General features: G+C 35.4%; 1 protein-coding gene across 2 annotated transcripts; it reads right to left on the reverse strand.

Annotated features, from left to right (window-relative positions):
• Positions 1-2,720: 2,720 nt before the first annotated feature.
• LOC141557847 (lipocalin-like) lies at positions 2,721-10,609 on the reverse strand. 2 transcript variants are annotated; one of them, XM_074294133.1, is made up of 7 exons: positions 10,430-10,607; positions 8,147-8,286; positions 6,017-6,090; positions 4,825-4,932; positions 4,344-4,445; positions 3,810-3,836; positions 2,721-3,127 (listed from the first exon to the last, which is right to left on the reverse strand). In XM_074294133.1, exons 1-6 carry the CDS (start codon positions 10,550-10,552, stop codon positions 3,823-3,825), a joined length of 561 nt encoding a protein of 186 aa, XP_074150234.1. In that variant the 5' UTR covers positions 10,553-10,607; the 3' UTR covers positions 2,721-3,127; positions 3,810-3,822. The 2 variants fall into 2 exon arrangements, with proteins under 2 accessions (XP_074150234.1, XP_074150233.1); XM_074294132.1 differs by lacking the exon at positions 3,810-3,836 and having other exon boundaries at positions 4,322-4,445; positions 10,430-10,609.
• Between the last annotated feature and the right edge of the window lie 16,698 nt (positions 10,610-27,307).

Consider the following 27,307-nt stretch of genomic DNA (forward strand, 5'->3'; position numbering starts at 1 on the left):
TTCCAATTGATAAATGGTCAAAGGATATGAACAGACAATTCTCAGATGAAGAAATTGAAACTATTGCTAGCCATATGAAAAAATGTCATTATGTCCAAGTCATTATTAATCAGAGAAATGCAAATTAAAACATCTCTGAGATACCACTATACACCTGTCAGATTGGCTAGAATGACAAGGAAAAGTAATGCAGAATGTTGGAAGAGATGTGGGAAAACAGGGACACTGATACATTGTTGGTGGAACTGTGAACACATCCAGCCATTCTGGAGAGCAATCTGGAACTATGTTCAAAAAGTTGTCAAACTGTGCATATCCTTTGATCCAGCAGTGTTTCTACTGGGCTTATATCCCAAAGAGATCTTAAAGAAGGGAAAGGGACCTGTATGTGCAAGAATGTTTGTGGCAGCCCTCTTTGTAGTGGCCAGAAACTGGAAACTACGTGGATGCCCATCAATTGGAGAATGGGTGAATAAATTGTGGTATATGAATATTATGGAATATTATTGTTCTGTAAGAAATGACCAACAGGATAATTTCAGAAAGTTCTGGAGAGACTTACATGAACTGATGCTGAGTGAAATGAGCAAGACCAGGAGATCATTATATACTTCAACAATAATACTATATGATGATCAATTCTGATGGACGTGGCCATTTTCAACAATGAGATGAGCCAAATCAGTTCCAATAGAGCAGTAATGAACTGAACCAGCTACACCCAGCGAAATTACTCTGGGAGATGATTATGATCCAATACATAGAATTTCCAATCCCTCTAATTTTGTTCACCTGCATTTTGGATTTCCTTCACAGGCTAATTGTACACTATTTCATAGTCTGATTCTTTTTGTACAGTAAAACAACTGCTTGGACATGTATACATATATTGTATTTAATTTATACTCTAACATATTTAACATGTATTGGTCAACCTGCCATCTTGGGGGGAAGGAGGGGAAAAATTAGAACAAAAGGTTTGGCAATTGTCAGTGTTGTAAAATTACCCATGCATATATCTGGTAAATAAAAACTATTAAAATATTTTTTAAAAATCTTCAAAAACAAGGCAGGATTTATTCCCCTAATTTCTACAAGCTTTCTTAAAGTTTCAGAGATATTTAAGAAAATATAAGAAAGAACTCACTATTTAATAGCAGTAATACAATGATTTTGATTTCTCTCCCTTTCCTGGAAGTAGTGTGCTGGCCTTAGTTCTTACCAGATGGATAGAGCCAATTGTTAATTTCTTATTATGAATATTTACCCCTTGAAAAATGGAAAAGTACAAACTAAAACTTGATTTATTGCTTTGTTGATTGTCTAGACCTTAAAAGATTACAAAAATGTTAGCGTGTTTTGCCTATTTTTCCCCCAGAGAACCAGTTGTTAAACTTTTATCAGTATGCCCCTATTGATAAGTTAATATTTTACATAAAGTGCATGGTAATTAAAGCATTCATTTTATCATCACAAAGAGGAATGTCACAGATTCTCTAGTCCCTCGTCTAAATCTGTTACCATTATAATACATAGCTACTTGCAATATCTGGGATCATGAACAGATTGAACAATGAATTTTTCCTTTATGGAAATAAAAACATTTGAGAGAATGTGGTATAGTTAGAAAAGCAATGGTCGTGTAGTCTGAAGATCTGAATTTGAATCCCAAATCCATTATTCTGAAGTTACTTAATCTATGCTCAATTTCCTCAACTGAAAAATGAAGATAGCAATACTTATATTACCTACATGATGGAATTGTGTTTAAGAAAGGTAAAGTGTTATATAAATGTATTTAGTTATTACTATTATGTATTAATATTAAGTTAACAATGCTAATAAATTAATATTAAGAAACAACGGACAATACCCAGCATGGCACAAATGAGAAAGAACCAGTTTTGGAGGCTGGAACACTTGGGTTAAAACCCAGCCTGTGACAAATATTATTGGGTAAAGGGCAAATCATCTAATTCTTCATGCCCCCTGACAATTATTTAAGCCTGTGAGTTACCAAGGTGTTATCAATCTATCAGTAGAAAATTTCCACTAGAGGAATTCCTTATATTAATGAAATCATAGATTCAAATGTAATTCCCCCAACCAAAATAATAATAAATAAATAAATACACCCTTCTTTGTTTTCCCTTCTTTGTAGGCCCTGAATTAGAATTAAGAACTAAAGTATAGATACTCTGAGGGGATTGAAGCATTAACCATAAATTGAACTTAAAAGAAAAGATCCCACTAACCAATTAAAACACCTTTTGATTCTATTATGTATTTATAAAAATCCTTCCTTGGGAGTTGAAAAAAAATGGAAAGGGGAAAAATATTTTTGCCTCTCCAGAGTATCTATACTTCTACTTAGGTACTAAAAATAATAGATGTAGATATACTTTCCTAGAGCTTTCCCATTTCATCCTCTTTCTGCTCTTCTTTTTTTTCTGACAAATGCCCTACCTTTGTTATCAGAGGGAGTAGGTGAGAATAAGTGACTGCTGTAGTGCCCCTTATCCTTAGTCCTAGAGACACAACTAAAAAAGGGAAGTCTTGCTAAATAATATACTCTTATATTAAAAAAAAATCACTCTGCTATAACATTCCAGAAGCATATCCTATTAGAGCAAATCCCATATGACAGTATATTCCTTGCCTATATCTTATAATAAATAATCCTTGAAATAAATGAGTGATTGACTGGAGATTAAAAGTGGTATAGTCAAAGAATTCCATTTTAATGATATTGAGTGTATGGAGTTTGATCTGTAGCATAAAAGAAGCTTTGGTATATATTCCTCTGTGTATTTAAAAAAACCGAGCCAATGAACTAGCATTTATTATTATAATGATTGGCTTAGCCAGTCATTGGGCTAAGTGGTGAGTAGGAAAAACAATTATTTGGGTTCCTGATAAGCAATGCCCCAAGCACTCAGAAATCCCCTAAGCAAAGGTACAGGTTGGGGCATCCCAATCATTATATCTAGCATGGAAAGCTGCAACTTTTGAAGCAAACAGAACACCATTCTCCATGAATGGGAAAGAGGAATGTTGAAAACCATCTGGCAGCCCTCCTTTTCCAGACACAAGGCCATACGATCTGTGTTGTGCTCCCTCATGGCCACTGAAGAAAATAAAGAAAATGCAAAGTATTATAAGCAGGGATGATTGTAGAGGCCCCTTTTCCTAAATGCCCAGATCATCTACCGGCTATGTCCAGATGCACTTATATAAGTTTATTTACAAATACACACATACACACATACACACACACCCCAGCAGATGTCTTCTCCTCTGCCTCAAATTCACCAACTCTAGTGTTGTCCCCACAAAAAAGGGGGACTGAGGACATTTCAGTCCCTATCACACTTAAGTCTCTAATATAATCTAGCTTAGGCCATTTCTACACGATAGCTGAATATATCTCAGCACCATATATACTATAATACAAATAATTTCCACAGTTCACATAAGGATGGCAATTGACCTGATCATGCAGAAATTAATTTTAGATATTCAAACACAAGGAAATCCCAGATCTAAGGGGCCATGTTCTATTTTCCCTTAGATTGTCTAGATCCAATAGAATACCATACTCTATTCCACCTGACCAACCATGCTACCCAAATCATTCAAAGACCTTAACCATTCATAGGTCCTAAGCTTCCACCATCCTATAATGTAGGATTTAGAAGGATAAATAACTAGAGAGGTAGAAAAGGAAACCATCAGAAACATGACTTGAGTAGCCATTATGGTTCTTCCACCCCTCCAAACCCTAACTAGAGTGCAAAGCAGAAACTCACCATTCTGACTTCTTTAATTACAAGGTTCTGTGAGAAAGAAAGCAAAAAACACAGTGTTAACATTTGGCCCAATCTCCAAATCTGGCTTAGTTCCATCACAGACAATCTCTAATTATATTTAAAAACCAAGGAAGAGATTTTAAATTCTTGAAATAAAATTGATTTTCATTAATTCTTTGTTACAAGCTTACATAGGATTGAAATTGAGAAGTGTCAAATATTGGGGGAAGGGTTCTAAGGAGGTATCAGATTAAACAACCAAAGGATGATGAAATGCCTCAGAAGTTGGAGATAGTTGGGTTTTTTTTTCACTGTGTGCCAAGAGAATAGCCAAAAAGGCTCCAAAGAAACTGGAGTCACTTGGACAATGGCTTTTACTTTGCCAGACTTGAGTTTTACCCTCTAAAAAAACATGCAAATAATATATAATATGCAGAGGATGGCTGAGATAGTGAGGAAGCACATGTGAAACAAGTTGTTAGCTACACCACATACTTTTGCTAACCTGGTACTAAACAGAACTTAAGTACTTGCCTGGTCTGGATAGCATAATCAAGTTCTTCCTTGGAACTCCAAAGGATTTTGCAACTTTTTGGAATTTCTTAAAGACTTCCTCCGTCACTACTTTAGTCCTGCCTACAAGAAAGAGGCAAGATCAAAATTTATAACTACTTGACCTTAATTTCCCCACTCACTTTCTGAGTTCACACCCTTGCAAACAACTTCATAGGTGCTCTAATTCTCCAAAGTGGGGCCTGTCAAGGGTCTGTAACTGGAGCCAAAAGTCAGTTTGGTCATGGGTTCCAACCCACAATTGAGGGTAAAAGGAACCCATGGTAGTCAGACATAGTAGTAGAGTTTAATGGTGGGACCTTATGGCAAGAATGAAGGCAGAGGTCTCAAATGATGAAACTAGAGAGTATTAAGGAAGGGATGAAAGACTTCTTACCTTTAGGCCCAGTTATTAGTATTGTGAGTCTTATTCAGAACTAAACAATGACTTGATGGAACATACCATAGAGTTTGATTTGGAAGTCATTCTTGTTTTCAATATTTCCTATGTAAACAATGCCATAGTTTTTATAATCGGTGTCTATTACTATGAAATAACAAGGGCTTCCATCTGAAAAGAAAGAAAAAAAAGAACTCATTGAAATAACATCAGAATACCCGCAACAGTCAAGAAGTTAAGTACCTAAAACTCAATGGTGTAGAAAAGACACTGAAGTGGGTGGGAGTCATAAGACTTAAACCTTAGTCTTAGCAGCTTGTAATGCTTTCTTATAATGACTGATCCTAATTTCCACAGAAAAGGTCAAACCAGACATAAACTGTGAAAGAAATGAAATCAATCTTCAGAATCTCCCACTTTCTCTACTCTCAACCACAAAGACCTATTACACTAAGGGGTGGCTGCATGCCAGGACAGCAGTCCATGAACATGTTGCTCAATCCCATCCCAAATTATAACCTCAAAATTTATTCTTCCTATAATCTCCTCAGGAACTTACCAAATGACTAACTGCCATTCATAACTCAAGTGTTAATTATTCACTATACTATTTTTTTCAAGGTATGGTATTATCCATTTATAAAGGGGCTCTTGGAGCCAACAATGTCTAAAGTTAGAGGAATGCATAGTAGTGGGGATTCTAAACCTCTGGCCTTTGGGAAAATATTTGAAGTTTTTACTCCCTCACTTTCTGCCTAGCTCTAAGGCTGGCCCTGTTTCCTAACAATAGAGATTACCTGTTTCTATGTGCTTGTGTGTGTGTGTATCCCTATTTGCTTATATGTCTACATCTACATATGTCTATCTATATCTGCCTTTCTCTGTATGCTAGATTGTACATCAGGGTAGGATTTGAACTAAGGTTTTCTTACTACAGAGCCTGTGTTCTTTTCTATTATACAAATCTGTGTTTTCTGTTTCTTGGGATATGGAGAGAGATTAAGGCACCCATGTCAATAATTGCCCATGTACGGCTTAGCTCTAGAGCAAGTCCTAGTGGATAGCTTCACTGTACCCAGGGTATTTTTATGAAGTCAGTAACCAATCCCAGATTTCCCATGAAGCACTTCTGGATGATGGTTCTGTCTGTAGCATTAAAAGAACTAAAAACTCCTCAATCACCCTGTGAATTGTAAGATAAGTGAAAATAGTAAGAAAACAAAATCCATTTTTAATTCCTTCTTCTCTCACTTACCATTACTTCTGTATTGTTCAGAAATATTTCCCTTGGAATATGTAGTATTTATTTCCATACAGACTCCTTCTGACCTGTATATCAGGGATAGAGAAGTAAGTACTGAACTTCTTGGATTCATCTTAGAAAACAAGCAGATAAAAAAATCAGTCCTTGCTCCATCCCTATCGCTTAGCCCTCACAGTTGCCATAGTTTAGTTCATGAAAATCAAATTCTTCTGGACTTTCTGTCCTCATATGATTTCCAGTTCAGAAAGCACTAGTTCTGTGCCAGGGAAAGAGAAAAGCTTCATCATTCTGTGTCCTTGAAGATAGTCTTATGTGACACCTTGTTCACACATGGGTCCCTCCTGCCTTTGTCAGGGCCACAGGAGAGGCCCAGGAGGGAACAAGATGTCATGCCCTTAAGTCATGGAGTAATTTTTTTCTCTGTGTGTTTCAGAGAAGTAATTTCCCAGTCCCTCTAGGATACTTAGTCAGCCTATACTGTAATTCTGTGGAATAAATGTAATTTTAGGGAACAAATGTAATTCCTATAGAACAAAATTTAGGAGCCTCTGAGGGATTGGCAAATCTTTTCTGATTGGCAAATAGAATTGCTAAAATCACAAACTGATCAATTAGGGAAGACATCTTCTGAAAAGCTCAAAACTGTTTCAATAAATACATACACCTGAAAAAAAAAAAAAAAGAACAGAAGTATATCTGGGCTGTAGAATACATCAGCATGCCTGGACTTTCCTAAATATCTAAACTGAAGAATCTTGTGGTCATTAATGCAAGGGAAAGGGGAAAGGACAGGCAGTTAAGGATGACCTAAGAAAAACTAAAATTAATCTAGGAAGTCAGAAAGTATCATCATACTGGGCACAGAAAAGCAGAAATGTCTTATGGTTACTTATTGTAAGAAAATTTGAAAGTTGAAGTTCTTAAGCAACTCGGTTATTACAAAAGCAATCCAAAATGAGTTCTATGAAACCACTGATAGTTTTGTTGGCAACAAGTTATGGGATCACAGGATTATATATCACTGTTACTTCTGCATACCCCTTCCCAGGGCAGCAGTGAGAACAGTGGAGAATTTGAAACCAAAAGATACCATTTTAGTTCTGGGTCTGATGCTTACTGGCTGTGTGGCCATGGGCAAGTCATCTAACTTCTCTGAAATTCAGTTTTATCTATTTACAAAATGGGGACTAGTGTAGCACATACTTCACAGAACTCTGAAGAACAAATGAGATAATGTCTATATTAAAGTTTTTTGTGAACTTCAAAGTGCCTCATAAGTGGTAGCCAATATGAATGTAGGGAAGTAATTATCAATGCCATAGCTAAGTCACATTCTAACTCTAATCCTTTCAGGGCCTTTTCATTATCTAATTATATGCTGTTCTGCACTCCCAAACCTCAGATTTGGGGGTCCTCTGTTTATGTCCTCTACCATTTAAAGAACAAATTCTCAACGAAATGTCTAAAGAGAAAGCAATGCTTAATTGGGAGGAAAAAAAAAAAAGAGCTAATGGTAAAATTTAAGGTCCTAATAGTCCCTGGGTAAACCATGTAAATCCTGGGGTGGGGACAGAGGGAGAAGGAGATATTATTTCAGCAATGCTAGGACTAAATTTCAGCAGCTTGCTAGACTAGAGAGTCTTCAATATTGGATTGTTTTCCTAAATGTGCAGTTTTAATGCTTTATCAAGTTCTACTGTCCATAGTATTCAGGCATCTATTTTATGTTATCAGTTCTTAAATAAGAATAGTGAAAGCTCAGAGGCTCAAAAAGAAGTTCTATCCAGTCAATATAATTTTCAAACCTTACTTGCTTAGGGTGATACCCAAAGGCCTCTTCCCAGATCTACTTCCCAAGTGATCCTTGAATTATACATCCTTGCTTTGATGGTAATCTGTTCTTCCTCACTGGCCCAGGCCCCAGGATTCAGAAGTAAATGGTTTTTCTCCCTAAGATTATCTAGAGATAATCTAAAGAATCATGCAGAACCTAAGAGTTTGAGTAAGAAGCCTTCTTAATGCAATTCGTTTAAGCCAAAATGTTCCTAGTCTTTTACATGAGGTCAATCTAAGGCTTAGAAGAAGGGGGAAATCAGAGAAAGTGGGGGTGATAGTACTTACGTAACAGTGGTAGTCTGCACGTTCACACTCCCATTGGCAAAAGGGGAGAATACTGTCAAAGACATTTTGATATCTTGCTTGTCCTCTTCTGACAGTTTTTCATTCGTGGCCAAACTAATGAAATTCCAGTGCCCTTTAGCCTAGAGAAAGTCACCCTAATCAGCTATTTTACTCTCAGGTTAAATTAACAGTCTTCATTCAACTCAATTCCACAGATAAACAGATATTAAGTGCCAATCATATGCAAAATACAGTGCTCAGAATTGGGGTTACAAAGACAAAAACAAAAGTCCCTGGCACTAAATATTCTACATAGTCAAATATAAGATGATTTGAGCAAGGAGAGAGTGCTAGCAACTGGGATGGATGAATCAGGGAAATTTCTATGGGCAAAGTGATTTCTGAATTGAGCCTTAACAAAAGAAAAGGATCCTAAGAGGCAACAATGAGGACCAAATAGATTCCAGAGGAAAGAGTTTAGCTTAAGGTAATGTATGGAAGGGAAAAGTCATAGGATCATAAGAAAGAGACTTAGAGGCCATGGAGGATCATAGAATTGGATAAGAACTTAATTCAATCTCCTTACTTTCCAGATGAATTAAAAAGACACATTTTGGCTAGTTAACTTGCCAAAAGTCACACAGATAGTTATACTAGATTGTACATCAGGGTAGGATTTGAACTAAGGTTTTCTTACTACAGAGCCTGTGTTCTTTTCTACTATACAAAATTTTATGGCCTGGAATGTTAAGATCAAGGAATAGCTATCTCAGCTTGAATGGAACTTCTTTCTTCAAAAGAAAAATCCAGAATTCTGGCTTAAAATATTTTTTGAACTTCAGAAGGTCATCTATCTGTATGCAGTTGCCTCAAAGTCACTGAAGTGCTTCTACAAGGAGAGAAATGATGGTACCTTTGAGAGAAAAGGATGAATAATAGATCCATAATTTCAGGATCCTTGAACCAGAGTTCTACATGCAACAAAGTTAAGGGAGAATAAAAAGACTTTAGAGAAATAAAAACAAGTTTACTTTCTGGAATTTTAAGTAATTAAGCTGAGTACCCCTCCACCCCCATTCCTAGTGGGTTCTGGGTAAAAGGATTCCTAAATGGCACCAATCTCCTATGTGCCTTTAGGGAAGACCTACTATATGACCACTCTTACTTCTACTTCACCACCCCATGTTTTATTAATTACCATTTTTAATATTCTAAAGACATCTTACTCATCTATTTCTTTCTTTCCTCTTATATAACCTCTATTCTAGTGCAAACCCTGATATCTCCCATCTAAACTATCACAAATGCCCCCTAATTGGTTTTCTTGATCCACGCTCTCTCTTCTCTAATTCTCCACAGAACTTCCAAATTGGTATTTCTAAAACATATATTCAACCAGATGACTTCCCTTTCACATGTCTTTGATGGCTTCCTAATCCAAAATCCAAAATCATTAGCTTAGCATTTAGAGCTTTCTACAACTAATTCCCACCTCCCTTTCCAATCTCATTTCTTATTACACCCCTTCACAAATTCTCCATTCTAGGAAAACTGACCTCTTGGTTATGCTCCATATATGGTATTCCTTCTTCCATCCCTATGCCTAGTATCTGAAAGCAATCTTGTTCTCATGTCTGCCTCTCAGTTTCTTTAACTTTCTTCAAAGTATAGATTGGGTTCTACTTATTGCATAAGACCTCTCACAGTCTCCTGGATTATTAGTGCTTTCTCCCTCAAAAAAAAAATTAGCATTTTGTCTGCTTGCATGTTGATTTCCCCAGTAGAATGTAAAATCCTGTGGGAATAATTAATTCTGTTTCTGTCTTTGAATCAATGTTCTTAGCATAATGCTTTGTCCATAGTAGGCACTGAATTACTATTTGTTGAAATTAAGCTGAATCATAGTCAAATTGTTTCTGGATAGAATACTTGTTAACATTCATTAAATATTAAAATCCTCCCTGATTACCATGAATCTCAAACTCAGTTTTTCTTTCATTAATCCTATGAGAACATTCCCATCAGCTTCCATTTTTTTTCCTTCCCACTGAAAATTATTAAGTGCTTGAAATTATTGAGTTATTGAAGATGTAAAGGGCCTGCTTAAACAGAAGCTTTAGGAATCAAATACCAGTATCCTGCCCACTAGGAATGAGGTCCTTGGGGATATTAGGAAGTCCATCATCCCACCCTCAGCCCACAATCCACTAACTAGAATTGTTTCGCCCTTATCACCAAAGACATATGTGATGCCTTCAGAAAGGGCCCTTTGAGAGTTGTTACCTGAGAGATATTCAAGTCTGGCATCAAGGTGAGATTATTTTGAACCTGGAAGGTGCAAATCGGAACTTGCCCCACACTCAGCAACACCATAGCCATTCTGATGCCCCACATCCCCCCACCCATTCTGAAATCAATAGAAGTTAGCAAGTGAGTAAGAGGGAATGCAGTAACCCCCTGAACCAGGTCCAGTTTTATAGTCTTCAGGCAATCTCTGAACAGACAGGTTTGTCCACCTACCACCGGCAGAAGCAAGAACATTTATTTACATAATGGTGTTCCATCCCATTGGAGATGCCTTGTACTATTCTTTAGTACTAGCATTGTCCCCCAATAGTACATCTAGAGAAATCTGTAAAAATGGAAAAGGACAGCAGAATGTATTAGAGAAAGAAAACATAATTATATATTGTTTACAAGAAACACAATTGAAACATAAAAAACTCATACATCATCAAAATAAGGCCTGAAGCAAAATTTTTATGCTTCAATTAAAGTTTAAAAAGTTGGCATAGCAAAAATCATGATTTTACACTAGATAGCTACAAAATAATTTTTTATTAAAAAAGATAATCAAGAAAATGCCATTATGCTGAAAGGTGCCATAGATAATAAATTAATATCAATATGTAGCATTATGAAACAAATTGTTTTATGTCTAAATACTTGAAAGAAAAGTTAAACAAGTTATAGAAAGAGATGGTAAAACTATAATAGGAAGGGACTTCAAAATAGCCCTTAAATCTAGAAAAATGTAACAAAAGTAAACACAAAAAAAATTAAGAATCAAAATAAAATTTTAGGAAAGTAAAGTTGGCTAGAAGAATATTGAATAGGAATAAAAAGGAATATATATTCTACTGTGGATCAATTTTACAAAAAATAATCATTATCAGGAGAAAAAACTTATAAACATCCAAAAAATAGGAAATATTAAGTACATCTTTTGCTGATTACAATGCAATAGAAATTATATTCAGTAAAAAAAAAAAAAAAAAAAAACAATAGAAGATGTAAAGGGCTAGAACTGAGCAAATGTACTTGGATAATGAAGCACGTGAGACTAATTGCCAATTGGACAGTTCTCCTTTAACATGATTGAAGGTTGACCCTCCCCAGCTGTTCTGTGCTGACTTGATTGGTGGGACAAAGAATGGGAAGTGACGTGTGGGTGGAATAGGAGGAGGAAATTGAGGCATTCTCCTGGCGGTGGAGAGAGAGGAAGTAGGTTTGGAGATTACTAGATCTAATCCCTTGACTTCAAGCTCAAGAGACCAAGAATAAAGACTTTTGATTAGCCTGACTACGGTTGATTTCTGGGAAGACAGGAGTTCCAGCAAGAAGAAATTAAAATTTAACTGAAAACTAAATAACTTAATCTTAAAGAATCGTTGGATCAAAAGGAAAACAAAACAGTAGTTAATGTCTTTAAAGACACTGACAATCATGAGATACAGCCAAAGTAGTTATTAGAAAAATTTTATATTTCTAAAAACATACATCATCAAAAAAGAGAAAGAAGAGATCAATAAAGTGGTCATGGAGCAAAAACAACAAAAATCAACCTATGTAGTATATTTGAAAGATTTCATTTCAATAAGAAAGGATATCTAGCAATTCCATGTTTCAGACTATTCTAAATTCTAAATTCTAATCATCAAAACAATTTGGCTCTTGATAAAAAATAGAATGGTTGCTCAATAGAATAGATTAGACAGACAGTAAAGATGGAAGTAAATGAGTTTAGAAACCTACTGTTTGATAAACTCAGAGATTCCAGATAATGAAGAAAAAACCTCTGAAAACATTAAAAAGTATTCAGACAGAAATTGAGCTTAGAACAACATCTTATAGTATATACGATCAGAAACTCAAAATGGGTACATGAATTAGACATAATAAATGATATTATAGGCAAGTAAGTGGAGCATAAAAGAAATTACCTGACAGATCTTTGGATAGAAGAGTTCAAAACCAAACAAGATACAGAGATTCACAGAAGGTAAAATCAATTTTAATTAGATAAAGTTTAAAATTTTTTGCACAAATGAAACCAAATGCAGCTAAAATTCAAAGAAAACCAAAAAACAGTTGGGATGGGGAATCTCTGTTGCAAGTTTCCTAATAAAAATACTTTCTTTTCCATCATAGAGAGGACTTGAGTCAAATTTACCAAAATAAGAGCCATTTTATTGATAAATGATCAAAGTAAGTGAACAGATTTTGGAGGAAACTATCAACATTTTTAATGCTCTAAATCTCTAATAATTGGAGAAATACAAATTAAAACAACTTTGTGGTACCACCTTATCCCATCAAATTTCTAAAATGTCAGAAAAGAAAAATGACAAATGCTAGAGAGAATGTGGGAATATAGGAACACTATTGTACTACTGGTAAAGTTGTGAATCAGTCAAATAATTCTGAAAAGCAATTGAAAGCTATAACCAAAAAGTAACTAAACTATGCATACACTTGACCCAAAAATATTACTACTACTAGGTCTATACTTCAAAGAGATAAAAGAAAAATGAATCCCTCTACAGAGCCAATAGAAAAAAAATTAGAGCAGCTCTTTTTATAATGGTAAAGAATTGGAAATTGAGGGTATGCCAATCAATTGAAAAATGAAAGAACAGAATATGTTATCTAAATTGATAATACACTATTACGCTATAAGAAATTATGGAGGGGATGGTTTCAGAAAGAGCTAGGAAAACTTGTATGAACTGATGTGAAATGAAGCGAGCAGAACCAGGAGAACATTGTATACAGCAATAAAAACATTATAAAAAATCATCAACTGTGAAAGACTTAGTAATTCTAATCAACATAGTGACAACCACAGTTCCAAAGAACTGATTGATGAAAAATAGCTTTTGCTTTCAGATAGAAAACTAATGGACTCAAAGTGAAGATTAAAGCATATGTTTTTCTCTTTCTTTCTCTTTATTTTCCCAAAAGGCTAGTAATGCAGAAATTCATTTTGCATGGCTTCATATATGTAATAAATTTTATATTTCTTGCTGCCTCAATGGATAGGGCAAGATTTAAGGGAAGATTCTGACAACCAATGCAAAGACAGGGTAGCAGGAATTGAAGTGATATAGCATTAAGGGTAATAATGAGGACAGTTAAACTGGATTATAAAGAATGGGAAAGAGACTAATATATATTAAATCTGGATAGATAGGTTGGAGGCAGTTGTAAAGGATTTAAATGGCAAATAAATTTATAGTACTACAGAGATGAATCACTGGAGTTTATTAAACAGGAAAATTCTGACAACTGTGAGAAAGATGGATTGAAGTGGAAAGAGTTTGGAATAGAAGAGAGAAATATCTTGGGCTGAAAAAAATTGAATTTTAATTTAAAAAATACTTTAATTGAAAAGAGGAAAAAAAGATTCTTCTATTAAAATGTACATTGTTCCAAGAAGATAAATCATACTTTAAAGTCATGGGATTTAGGACTAAAATATCTAATCAAATTTCATTTGCAAAATAACTGAAGGCTACACAGGTAGTAAACATAGAAGAACTTTGATTTGATGCCACATACTCGAATTCCAAAACCAGAACTGAGTTCACAATACCATGCTGGGTACTTCTTAATGTTTTTAACTTCTGGATTAGAGTCAGCACTTTGTCATGGACTTGGGGAAAAAAAGAATAAAGGAAGGATTCCATGAAAGCTAAGATAAGGAAGAATCAAGGGCAAAGTGTAACTTGTTAGTATACTCTGCCTTGGATTGGTCTTACTTTTGATTTTAGTGAAAAGAAGTGACAAAGGCAGCCACAAAAATCATAGAGGTATAATCCTTATATGATATCCTCCCCTCCACCACCACCACCATTGATACCTGACCCCCACTTCCACTCAGCATCATGGAGCATCCCAACAACAATAAATTTGGGTCTTACTAGAAAAGAGAATAATTACTCCAGTGATCTGTTCCCTGCCCCTCCCCTTGTGGCACTTACTGTTATATGTATTAATAGTCCCATAAGGCATATTGTAAATCTACTTCTGAGTGGAATTCATCATGATTTAAAGAGAATCTTAACCCTACCTATTGGTCTTAAGTAGCTCTGTTTGTGAGCTGCTGTGTACCTGTAAAAACAAATAAACGAACAAAAAGCAACCACATGCAACCAATTGCCCTTCCTGCCTTGTATTTCCTATCCCTTCAAATCTTCCTCATTAATCCCTTCCCACCACTGAAGCATTTTCTTTTTTGTTATTCTCATTTGAAGTGAATTAACCAGGTTCTTTCTAAGACATCTTAGCTCCTTTGGGTAGAATAAATGGTCAAGATCAAATTCATATTCCCAAAACTCAGGTCATATTATGTCACCTACCTGTTCAAGAAGCTTCATTGACTACTTATTTTCTCTAGGACAAAATACAAGTTCATCTGTTCAGTACTAAAGTGCTTCACAACCTTATCTGATGGATTTCACATTACTCCTCATGAGTGGTACATTTCAATCAAACTGGCCTATTTTCTGTTCTCCAAACACAACATTCCTACTTTGTGCCAAGAGTACCCCTTACCTGGAATTCTCTCCCTTCTAACTTCACCTCTTAGGAATCATTCCCTACAAGGCTTAGTCACATCAATCAATATTCCTCTACACACCTACCATGAAATAAGTGTCATGCTAAGCTCTGGTGATATAAACAAAAGTAAAATATTCCCTGTCTTTAAAGATCTTATATATTGCATCAGAAGAGAGAGCACATAATCATGCAGGAATGCATAAGATATACAAAGAGCTTAGAATAATCAGGAGCATATATTTAAGACCTTCAGTAAGCATAATATGCAATAGAAATAAACTGCAACCTTTCCCAGTAAGATCAGGAGTGAAACAAGGTTGCCCACTATCACCATTACTATTCAATATAGTACTAGAAACGCTAGCCTCGGCAATAAGAGCCAAGAAAGAGATTCAAGGAATTAGAGTAGGAAATGAGGAAATTAAACTATCACTTTTTGCAGATGACATGATGGTATACTTAGAGAACCCCAAAGACTCTGCTAAAAAGCTACTAGAAATAATTCAAAATTTCAGCAAAGTGGCAGGATACAAAATAAATCCACATAAATCCTCGGCATTTTTATATATCACTAACAAAATGCAACAGCAAGAGATACAAAGAGAAATTCCATTCCAAACAAATGTTGAGAGTATAAAATATTTGGGAATCCATCTACCAAAGAAAAGTCAGGAATTATATGAGAAAAATTACAAAACACTTGCCACAAAAATAAAATCAGATTTAAATAATTGGAAAGACATTCAATGCTCTTGGATAGGCCGAGCGAATATAATAAAGATGACAATACTCCCCAAACTAATCTATTTATTTAGTGCTATACCAATCAGACTCCCAAGAAACTATTTCAATGACCTAGAAAAAATAACAACAAAATTCATATGGAAGAATAAAAGGTCGAGAATTGCAAGGGAACTAATGAAAAAAAAACTCAGAGGAAGGTGGTCTAAGTGTACCTGATCTAAAGCTATATTATATAGCAGCAGTCACCAAAACCATTTGGTATTGGCTAAGAAATAGACCGGCAGATCAGTGGAACAGATTAGATACAAAGGACAAAAAAGGGTACATCTATAGCAATCTAATCTTTGACAAACCCAAAGATTCCAACATTAGGGATAAAAATTCATTATTCGGAAAAAACTGTTGGGAAAACTGGAAATTAGTATGGCAGAAATTAGATATGGATCCACACTTAACACCATATACCAAGATAAGATCAAAATGGATCCATGATTTAGGCATAAAGAGGGAGATAATAAATAGATTAGAGGAACAGAGGATAGTCTACCTCTCAGACTTGTGGAGGAGGAAGAAATTTATGACCAGAGGAGAACTAGAGATCATTATTGATCACAAAATAGAAGATTTTGATTACATCAAACTAAAAAGTTTCTGTACAAATAATACTAATGCAAACAAGATTAGAAGGGAAGTAACAAATTGGGAAAATATTTTTAAAAACAAAGGTTCTGACAAAGGGCTCATTTCCAAAATATATAGAGAACTGACCATAATTTATAAGAAACCGAACCATTCTCCAATTGATAAATGGTCAAAGGATATGAACAGACAATTCTCAGAGGAAGAAATTGAAACTATATCCACTCACATGAAAGAGTGTTCCAAATCACTACTGATCAGAGAAATGCAAATTAAGACCACTCTGAGATACCACTACACACCTGTCAGATTGGCTAAGATGACAGGAACAAATAATGATAAATGTTGGAGGGGATGTGGGGAAATTGGGACACTAATACATTGCTGGTGGAGTTGCGAAAGAATCCAGCCATTCTGGAGAGCAATCTGGAATTATGCCCAAAAAGTTATCAAACTGTGCATACCCTTTGACCCAGCAGCGCTACTACTGGGATTATATCCCAAAGAAATACTAAAGAGCGGAAAGAGACATATATGTGCCAAAATGTTTGTGGCAGCTCTTTTTGTTGTAGCTAGAAACTGGAAGATGAATGGATGTCCATCAGTTGGAGAATGGTTGGGTAAATTGTGGTATATGAAGGTTATGGAATATTATTGCTCTGTAAGAAATGACCAGCAGGAGGAATACAGAGAGGCCTGGAGAGACTTAAATCAACTGATGCTGAGTGAAATGAGCAGAACCAGAAGATCACTGTACACTTCAACAACAATACTGTATGAGGATGTATTCTGATGGAAGTGGAAATCTTCAACATAAAGAAGATCCAACTCACTTCCAGTTGATCAATGATGGACAGAGGTAGCTACACCCAGAGAAGAAACACTGGGAAGTGAATGTAAATTGTTAGCACTAATATCTGTCTGCCCAGGTTGCATGTACCTTCGGATTCTAATGTTTATTGTGCAACAAGAAAATGATATTCACACACATGTATTGTACCTAGACTATATTGTAACACATGTAAAATGTATGGGATTGCCTGTCATCGGGGGGAGGGAATAGAGGGAGGGGGGGTAATTTGGAAAAATGAATACAAGGGATAATATTATAAAATATATATATATATATATATAATAAAAAAAATTTAAAAAAAAAAAAGAAAAGAAAATCCTCATGTATGGGTTCTGAAAAATAAATTATTTTATTTGACTGAACACACACAAAAAAAAAAAAAAAAAAAAAAAAAAAAAAAAAGATATACAAAGAGCAAATATAGGATGATTTGAGGCAATATATGGAAGATTCTAGAGGTGGGTTGATAAGGAAAACCCTCCTGTGGAAGGTGGCTTTTGAGCTGAGACTTAAAAAAAAAAAAAAAAACCTAATAGAGGAGGAAGTACATTCCAGGAATGGGGAACAGACAACCACCTCAAAGACAAGTAAGCAGGAAGTGGAATGTTGCTACATTATGGATAATAAAAAGGACAGTTAAACTAGATTATAAAGAATGGGAAAGAGACTAATATGTATTAGATCCAGGTAGGTAGGTTAAAAACAGATTGTAAAAGGCTTTAAATGGCAAATCAAATATAATTCTATAGAGCCAATAGAAAACCACTGGAGTTTGTTAAGCAGGGAATTTCTGAAAACTATGAGAAAGATAGATTGGAGTGAGAAGAGACTATACTTTAAGAAACCAAGGAAGTTATTGCAATAGAAATATGGTGAAGATTATGACTAAGATACCAACTATGTGAGTGAAGAGAAAGGGATATGTTGGAAAGATAGTATGTAAATAGTGACAAGATTTGTCAATTGTTTGGTTAGGTGGGTTGAATGAGAATAAGAATAAGAATGATACTGAAATTGCGAATTTGGGTGATGTAAAAAATGGAAGCATCCTTGACAGGAATAGGGAAGGTCAGAAGAGGAATGTTGAGACTGAGCCACCATCAACCTTATTGTTCCTTTCCCCCGCCACCACCATATTATTTGATGTTGACTTCTCTATTTTATATTTACTTATCTATATGCATATCTATATGTTTCATGTCAGTGTAAATAATCTCCTTAAGGTTAGCAACTCTTTGGGATTTTTGTCCTAGTATTCCTAGCACTCAATAATATGTGCCTATTGCAGACAGTAAACTATGTTGTGTTTACTATTTAATATATTTGCTAAATTGAATCAGATTGAATTGAATGGAAGGGTGTGGAAAGTTACTTTTGTGGTGTAATATGTTGGGCACTTCTCTCCCATGTTGAGCCAGAAATTTCTCTCCACCAGTCTACTATTGGTATCTGAAATTACCCAATAAGAAATCCACAGAACCTTTTAGCCAATTACTAAAACAAAAGAATCAGATAAGTGGTTCTGTAGATTCAGGATTTAGGAAGATGACAGTTCAAATCAGGTCTCAAATACTTAAGTGTTAGGTTCTTACAAGGTGCTAAGTCACTGGAATGGATAGAGACAATGGTTATCTAATTTAGCATGGTTCAGTATGATTGATTTAATCCTACAAGGAGATGTTATGGGCCAGAACTTGAAACAAGGTACTGAGTGGAATTGAGGAGACAATGGTTAAATCTAATTTAGCAACAAATAATGGTTTCCTAGTGATGTAATGATTGGTGTGTACTCAATGTGCAGCATATAAGCAAGAAGCTCTCAGGGCCAAAGAGGATTTCAGGAGATTCAGAGTTAGGATTCAGTCAAGGAGATTCACAAGTCAGGCAGAATGAAGGAAGAGACAGAAGTGGTGGAGAACACTGAAACCCAGATGGGGAAGGCTTCCAGAAAGCTTTACCGAGCCCCAAGTGAAGGAGATAAGATTTGGAAAGAGACAGTAAAGGATTTGGACTCCTGGCTGCATTTGGAATTATTGAACTGAACTGAAATGAAGGCTACTCCCAGAAGCTCCCCAAGAAATCTATTTCCAGAGAACAATTACAATTTAGAGAAAAGAACATTGCACTTAACCATCTACGCAACCCTGGGAAAGTGATTTAATTGCTATCTGCCTCAATTTTCACAACTGGGAAATGTGTATAATTTACAGCACCTACCTCAAAGAATTGGATCAAGTGAGATATATGTAAACCACATAGCATAGTGTTTGGCACATAATAGGCACTTAATAAATGTTTGTTCCCTTTACTTTCCCCCTAAAGAATCAAAGGCTCCTATGAATATTCAAATATGCCTGGGAGAATTAATTTCAAATTAGTAATTAATAGCTTAAAATGAATTTATTTGTTGACTGACAGATGCTAAAATGCTAAGAAAAAGATTAGGGAGAATGAGGTAAAATGGCGTTTCTAAAGAGTAGAGTCCAATGCTCAATGCACAGAGAGATAGATAACTAAGACAATACCTACCTTCAAGGAGTTCTCAGTCTGGTAGATGCAATGAAACATAGACTAGAGAAATGCTGAGATGAGTCTGTCCAAGGTTTCTGGAGACAGGAGGTCTTGATAAATCTGATAAGGTCAAGAAAATCTTTCTCCTCCCTATTAGGAGCACTTTGAAGTTAAAAACTCTACTAGCTTCCAAGAACACCAAGTACTGACAATGGATTCTGTGGGGATCATAGCCAGAGCAAGATGAGGGGAAATAGCTGAGATTTGATCAATGAAAGCATGTAGCTCAATGCTAGGACCAGGAAGAGTCCCAGGCCATTTCTGGAAAAACAGAATAGTGTCTACACTAAGTTTCCCCCATTGTCCTCCTCTATTTTATCCTCCTTTATCTCTACTCCCTCCTCTCCTGCTGAGTGCATCTCTGTCAAAATCAAAGTTTCCTAAACATTTATTTCCTGAAGCATTATCTAAAGGGGACTGACTTATGGATCAACCTAGCCTAGCCAACCTTAATTCAATGTATTTTATAATAAATTCATTATCTTTCCTCCAAAACCATCTCCTGTTCCCACTCTGCTGCACTTACCACCATTCTCCTAGTCACCCAGGATTAAACTTTAGAATCAGTAATATTATCTCATTCTTCCTCTCTCTTTTGTGGCACATATCAATCTTTGTCCCAGACAATTGTCCCTTGATAGTTGTCTCTTAAATTCATCTCTTCATTCCTGACTTTCTAACCTTGGTTCATCACCCTTATCACTTCTACACTGTGATGAAATACTCTTAAACTATTTTTAAATAATAATATTTTAAATTAATTTATTTAAAATATTAAAATAATACCCTCCAATATGCCATTTTTAAAGCTATCTTTCACATAGTACCATATTAATCTTTGCTAGCTAGTTTTCTACCATTTTTATTTTTTATTATAAGAGATGACTCAGTAGGAAAGGACAGAGGAATATAATGAAAATAAAGAATCATTAAAATGACATCAATAAAACAAATAAATTAAAACTCCATTTTTTCCTCAAAAGAAAAAAATAAAAAATGTTAACCATATTTTGAAATATATCATTGAGCTTTTAAGATTGAAAAACATTTTTATGAAAAAAAGATTGACTTATCTTCTAGAAATAAGGACTACTTCCCATGATCATTTGGACTCCTCCCATTAGTGACCTTTTGCTATCTTCTCTCTCTTCCTCTGTGGAAAACTTGGCATGACCTCCCCTAATCTTCCTGCCCATTGGTGCTCCAAATGACCAGCAGTTATGGATATAGGCTCCAATCTTTAGAGGAAATGTCATGTCCTCCCAACTTCTTCCTAAAGAGTGCCAGAACTTCTTTATTAAGCAAGTACACAAAGCATATGGGAGTCATAGGAATAGTGGATCCTGACAATGGAAGATTTTAAATGGGAATTTTTCTGTGGTTTTGAGAGTAAAACAACAAAGGTGGCTCTAGGGAGTCCAGGTGGCCTCTCAGACTGGGTGAGTGCCAGAGATCATGCAAATCATAACCTACTGACCAAATACAGCTTAGAGATGCAGAGGAAAAAGGTAAGGGCTTCTGTTCTCTACTGTATATTTTTGCTATGTTAAAACATAGTAAATCTTTTTCTTAAATGTCCAGTGACTTGTGACTGCCTTATTGAAATAAGGAAAGCTCAGGTAAGAGGTAGATCCAAGAAGCTATAGCATGCACAGCAACCACACTCCAGTAAAACCATGTTGGCAAATGGGTTAAACCAGGTGAGGGGTAACTAGCAGGCCTCAAAACCACTGATGAGTTAGGGAGATGTCCATCACAAGTGTCAAGACTTCCTCTGGAGTAATGGGCAGATGAGAATCATGAATTTCAATAGCCATGAAGGTTGCTGAAATAGACCCTGTGGTCAGACTTTGAAGTATCCACTTCATTCTGGGCCATTACTGATTGTCTTGGCTTTTGTCTTGCTACTAGACTTTGATAACTCTGGAAGTGATAATGAGGCTGATAACTTTGTGCAATTCTGCCTCATTTAAATCCATTTCTCTCACAAGTCAAAACAGTACTCCATGATGTCACTGGTCCTCTTTGAAAATAAAGGATGAACAACATTTCACCCAACACTGAACTTCAACTAAGAGGTTATATAAAAGTGCCTACAACATGAATGCCTGAAAAGAATTACTTTCTTGTCTTTAAAATTAAGATTTCTCAAAGATCCTATCAAAAATTCTGAAAGAGGAGGATTCTGGGAAAATGGCAAAATAGGTTGGTAAAATTCAAGCTCTCCAGATTTCCCCCACAAATAGAATAAATTTATGCCTCAGGTTGAACACAGTGGTGAAAAATCAATAATACTTGGGGCAGAGCAGGAGTCCTCTTGGTACAACCTAGAAGATTAGAAGAAAGACCCCAGGATTAACCCATGTGAAGTGCAAACACCTCTGGGTTGGCTCCACAGAAACACCAAATAGGGACCCCTGAGCTGGGTGTGGCTGGAACCTCAGCTGGGACTATAGAAACTTTCACTTCCCTGACTATTTGTGAAGTTGAGATCTGAGTCTGAGAAGACTGACAGAACCTCCACTGATTGGGAACTCCAAGACCAGGTGAACTGCTAAGATGTGGCCCTAGGGAAGAAGCAACCCTCAAACCCCAAAGTGCAGAAGCAAGTAGGCAAGAATGCTGCTAGCTGCAGATACTTGCTGGAAGGGGGAGTTCTTGGTATAGGATTCCTGGTCAGAGAGGAGAGGTGAAGTAAAGCCAGAAACACCATCCCTCCCTCATCCCGGTATTAGAGGTACTTAAAGAGGAAAACATTTTAGTACTCCAAAGAGTAACATGCCCACAGAAAATTTATAGAAGAATCAAAAAAAAATTAAAAATCAAATGAAAAACATTGAGGAAAATTAAAATATAAATAAAAATAAAATCCACCCAATAAAAACAAGAATATTATGAAAAAAAGTTAACCAACTAGAAAAGGAGATACAGAATCTAAAAGACAAAAATAACTCTTTGAAAATTAGAATTGGGCAAAGGGAAGCTAGTGAAGCTTTGAGAAATAACAAAACATATTGTAAATAATTTAAAAATAAAACAGAATGTGAAACATAAGAAAAACAACATATCTGGAGAACAGATTAAGAAAAGAAAATATAAGAATAATTGAACTGTCTGAAAGTTGTGACCAAAAAATGGACCTTGATACAAGAAATAATACAAGAAAATTGTCCTGGAGTAATAGAACATGAAGGGAGAGTAAAAATAGGAAAAAATCCAATAATCACCACCTCAACAAGCTCCTCTGTGGAAAACACATAGAAACATCATTGCCAAATTTCAAAATCCCCACATAAAAGAGAAAATTTTGCAAGAAACAAGAAAAATACAAAATACAAAAACACTAGAGCTACAATTAGAATTGTACAGGATTTATCAATAGCCACAATAAAGGACTGCAGTTCCTAGAATCATATACTGACAATCAAAAGAACTAAGTCTGTGGCCAAAAATACCATATCCAGCAAAATTTATCTATAATTTTGAATGAGAAAGAAATAAACATTCAACAAACTTATAGATTTTTAGAATTTTCTATCAACCAAACCCGAACTTAATAGAAAATTTAACTTGTAAGAGCCAATATTGAAGACCAGTTTCAAGAAATTTTATGTTTTTACATGAGAAATGTATACCATGTGTTTAAAATTGACATCAACAATAAGTAATTAGAAAGACTGGGGCAGAATTAAAGTAAAAAATAGTAATTATGTCATACAAATGAGGTGCAGAGGAAGAATAGACAAAGAGGCATTAAAGGGGGTAGGGGGGCTCATAGTTCTGAAAGCCTACTTACATCAAGAATGGGTTAAATAGGCAATACTACATATATAACATGAAGCACCCTCCAATATCTATAAAGAAATAAAGGGGGAAGAATGTGGAGACATGGAATCAAAGAGTGAGAGAAGAAGACAAGGAAGGGATCCATGGATGGGGAAAGGTTAAGTAATAGCAAGGCAAGTTAAAGAGCAGAATTAAAGCAAAAGGTCAGCAAGGATAAGAAAGATATGTGTGTGTCTATGTGTCAAGGTATGTGTGTGTATGTGTATATATTTATATGTTTATGTCTACATATGTATATATAAATATACCCTTTCTTAACTATATCCTGCCTGGGGATAGGGGAGATGAAAGGAGAGAAAAAAAGAATAAAGTAAAAAAAGATACACAGTAGAGAATAAAAGAATAATTTACAAGAAAGTAGAGAAAACATGGACACTCATGAATATAATTTCTTCTACTAATATATATACTTTGTTGAACTGGTATTTCCTATTATATCTTTTTAATCTTCTCTGATGTTCTGATGGGTACATGACAATGTCATTGTTTCATTTTGGTTTGTATCCTTATCTGATATTGTATTCCTTTTCTCTTTTCTTATTGTTTCTTTAAATAGAATAATGTTTTTAAAAATTCTGAGAGTTAAAAACCTTAAAACTGATTTTTGGAATGACAGTTGACTTTGTCATAAAATCCTGAAAGCTGTGTATGTCTTTATCTACCTATATCTTATATATGTGTGTCTGTGCATGAATCTGTATGTAGTTATATAGAATTTCTATGTATAGATAAGTCTGAATACATAAAACTTGCATACTTTTAAGAATTTGTTTTATGACCTGGTGATTGGTGATGACTTTTATATACCTGCCTTTGGACCTAGATGATGAATGGGAAAAAACTGAAGAAGCTATCATGAGAAGCTATCAATCAGCTTTTCAATATTTTCTGTGCTTACCTTGGGAGGCAGGGAGAGACTGTGGAAGGGTACTAACTCTGAAATCAGATAACCTGGGTTCATATTCCTCCTCTGACACATTCTACCCATATATCTTTGGATAACAATTGACCTCCATAGTTCTGTGCTTTCTCATCTGAAAAATGATACATTGAAGCTAGATTAACTCTGAGATACCTTCTAACACTGAATGTATAAACCTCTAACTATTAAAACAGTTTTGATTTTTAAAAAAAAGTTGTGTATTTAGGAGAGAAGGGTTAAGAATATGGTTCCTGCACATTTAATATATATGGGATTGCCTGTCATCTAGGGGAGGGAGTAGAAGGAGAGAGTGGAAAATTTAGAAAAGTGAATACAAGTGATAATGTTGTAAAAAAAAAAAAAAAAATACCCATGCATATGTACTGTCAAAAAATAATAATTATAAAATTAATAAATTATTTTTTAAAAAAAGAATATGGTTCCTGAAGCAGATGACCCTCTCAAACTGTGGGCTCCAACCCCATAGGGAGTCACATAACTGAATGTGGGGTCACAAAATTATGATTTATTATCTGTAAATGTTTGACTTGTCTCCCTATTTTATAAATCTATTTACCTACGGTCACATAAAATTTTGGGGGGTAAAAAGGGATTTCAAATGGAAAAAACTCTAAGTCTTGGCCTATTAAGAAAGCAGAAAGAAGTTTTTTGACCAAGGACAGAATACCCACTAACTAATGAGGCACAGTTCACTATTCTTTGAAACTACTTACATGATTGGTTAGTTAAATGCCATAGTATATCTCAGATAAGCTTATCTACTATTTTAATGTCACAGAAATGCATGTGGCAAAACAAAATGGAGAAAGAGGAATGAGGAGAGTAAAAATGTGAATTGGCCAATCAGCCAGTTATTATTTTTATTATTTACTTATATGTTCACAAATTTAGAGTTAGAAGGGACTTTTAGGAAATTCAACATTTTGTAAATGAGGAAATTGAGTTCCATAAAAGTTAAGTGCTCTATTCCAAACCAGAGATAGGATGTAAACCCAGGTTTTCAGTTTCCAAAATAACTGTTCTTTCCACTGTACCACACTGCCTACTGGGAAGTATATAGAGTTAAATCTCAAAGATATGAGATGATAATACTAATCTAAATTTACATAATGCTTTAAGGTTTCCAAAGCACTTTTCTTATGACTGCCCCATGAAGTAAATAGTACAAATATTATCATTCCCATTTTATAGATGAGAAAACTAAATTCAGAGAAGTTCAAGGACTAATTTGCCCAGAAGCACACAGCTAATGAATGTCTAACACAAAGTTTGAACTAAAATGTCCCAACTCATTTCTCCACAGCACTTCTGCTTGGGTCTCTGTTCCTGGGGTGATTTATGTTTTCTTTCTGAGACCAAACTTATACACACATGAAAGGATTACATACTTACTTGTACAAGAACAGATCTAGTTGAGTGCTAAGATATGTGGTTCAAACTTTTAAGTGTTAGATCAATTTAAAGAAAGGAAAGATGAATGTGGGTTGGAATTGGTGAGATCTTTCCCAGAGAAAATGGAATCCTTCTCCAGTTTGGACAATGAGTAGGATTTGGCAGGAATAGTGAAATTGGAAAAGAACATTGGTTAAAAAAAAAAAAAAAAAAGGCCTAAATCTCTAACCTTCCAGATGCTTGGTGTGTGAAGATAGGCATGTGAAGAACTTTTGTTGCCCTAGTCTTTCACTGAAAAAAACAAGCAGCAGGAACCATGGGGCAAAAAGAAACACTTGAAACTATTCCATTTGAGTCATGAGCAGCTAATGTCCTACAAAGAGGTGATTAACTACCCAGGGATCCTCAAGGATCCCCTGAAATCTCCTTAGTTATTCCCAATATTAAATATAGCCCACTCTGAGCAGAGACTCATATGGGTTTCCTAAACCCCACACTAATTTGAAGATTAAACAAAAACTTGGTCTTTAGATCACTGGATCTTCATGAAGTTGTAATAAGAAGAAAGACCTGAAGAGTGTTAGTAGTTCTTCCCTGGCCTCAAAAACAAATAAAAAGCTGCACTGAGAAGAAGGATACACAATAAGGAGGGCTTCTGATTGAGTTGCAAGTTTGAATTCCTGGAAGAAGATAGCAGTAATGGAGTCCATAGTGAAACAGCCAGTGAAAGTCATGTCTAACCCCTTTATATAACCTATTTCACAGAGAGCAAGTATTTCTGAACTTGTAGAAGGAGAAGTTCCAAAGTTAATTGAAGTGAAGAAGGCAGATCATAAAAATCTCTCCAGGGGGTTGAAATTGTGGCCTTGTGATTCTTGCTATATCACACACCCCAGGTATTACTAAAACTCTTCATGGAACTTGTGGCCACGTGATTTTGGCATAGCAACAGCAGTTTAGAAACAGTCCTTGGGATGGAGCCAGAAAGGGAGCAGAATCACAACTCACCAATGTGATGTTGTGGGGAGATTGCTGTAAGGAGAAAGGCGAACCAGGGAAAACTCAAATAAAGATGCAGATAGATGCAAAGTTTAGGGAATAAATATTAAGTTGTCTATATGAGTTCAAAGAATCATCTCAAGTATTGGGTGGGAAGAAGATGCAGTTAGACCAGCTTGTCTAAGAAATAACTAGGGGTTCCAGTGCATTGCAAGATCAATGTGAGTCTTCAACATTACATAGTAGTCAAAAAAGTTAATGCAAGCTTGTATGGAACTAAGAGGGACATAGCTTCTGAGAGTAAGAAAGTGTCAGTCCCTCTACATCTGTT

Source organism: Sminthopsis crassicaudata, chromosome 2, assembly GCF_048593235.1.
Source record: "Sminthopsis crassicaudata isolate SCR6 chromosome 2, ASM4859323v1, whole genome shotgun sequence".
Taxonomy (NCBI): Eukaryota; Metazoa; Chordata; class Mammalia; order Dasyuromorphia; family Dasyuridae; genus Sminthopsis; species Sminthopsis crassicaudata.

Bases quoted from the DNA above. Each gene is read 5' to 3' on its own strand.
- LOC141557847 (XM_074294132.1), bottom strand. From the start codon at position 10,552: ATGGGTGGGGGGATGTGGGGCATCAGAATGGCTATGGTGTTGCTGAGT. The intron at 8,287-10,429 runs GTAACAACTCTC...GACTTTCTCTAG, and splicing joins CAGACTTGAATATCTCTCAG to GCTAAAGGGCACTGGAATTT. The intron at 3,128-4,321 runs GTACCAGGTTAG...TATTTTCTTCAG, and splicing joins AAGTACTTAAGTTCTGTTTA to TGGCCATGAGGGAGCACAAC.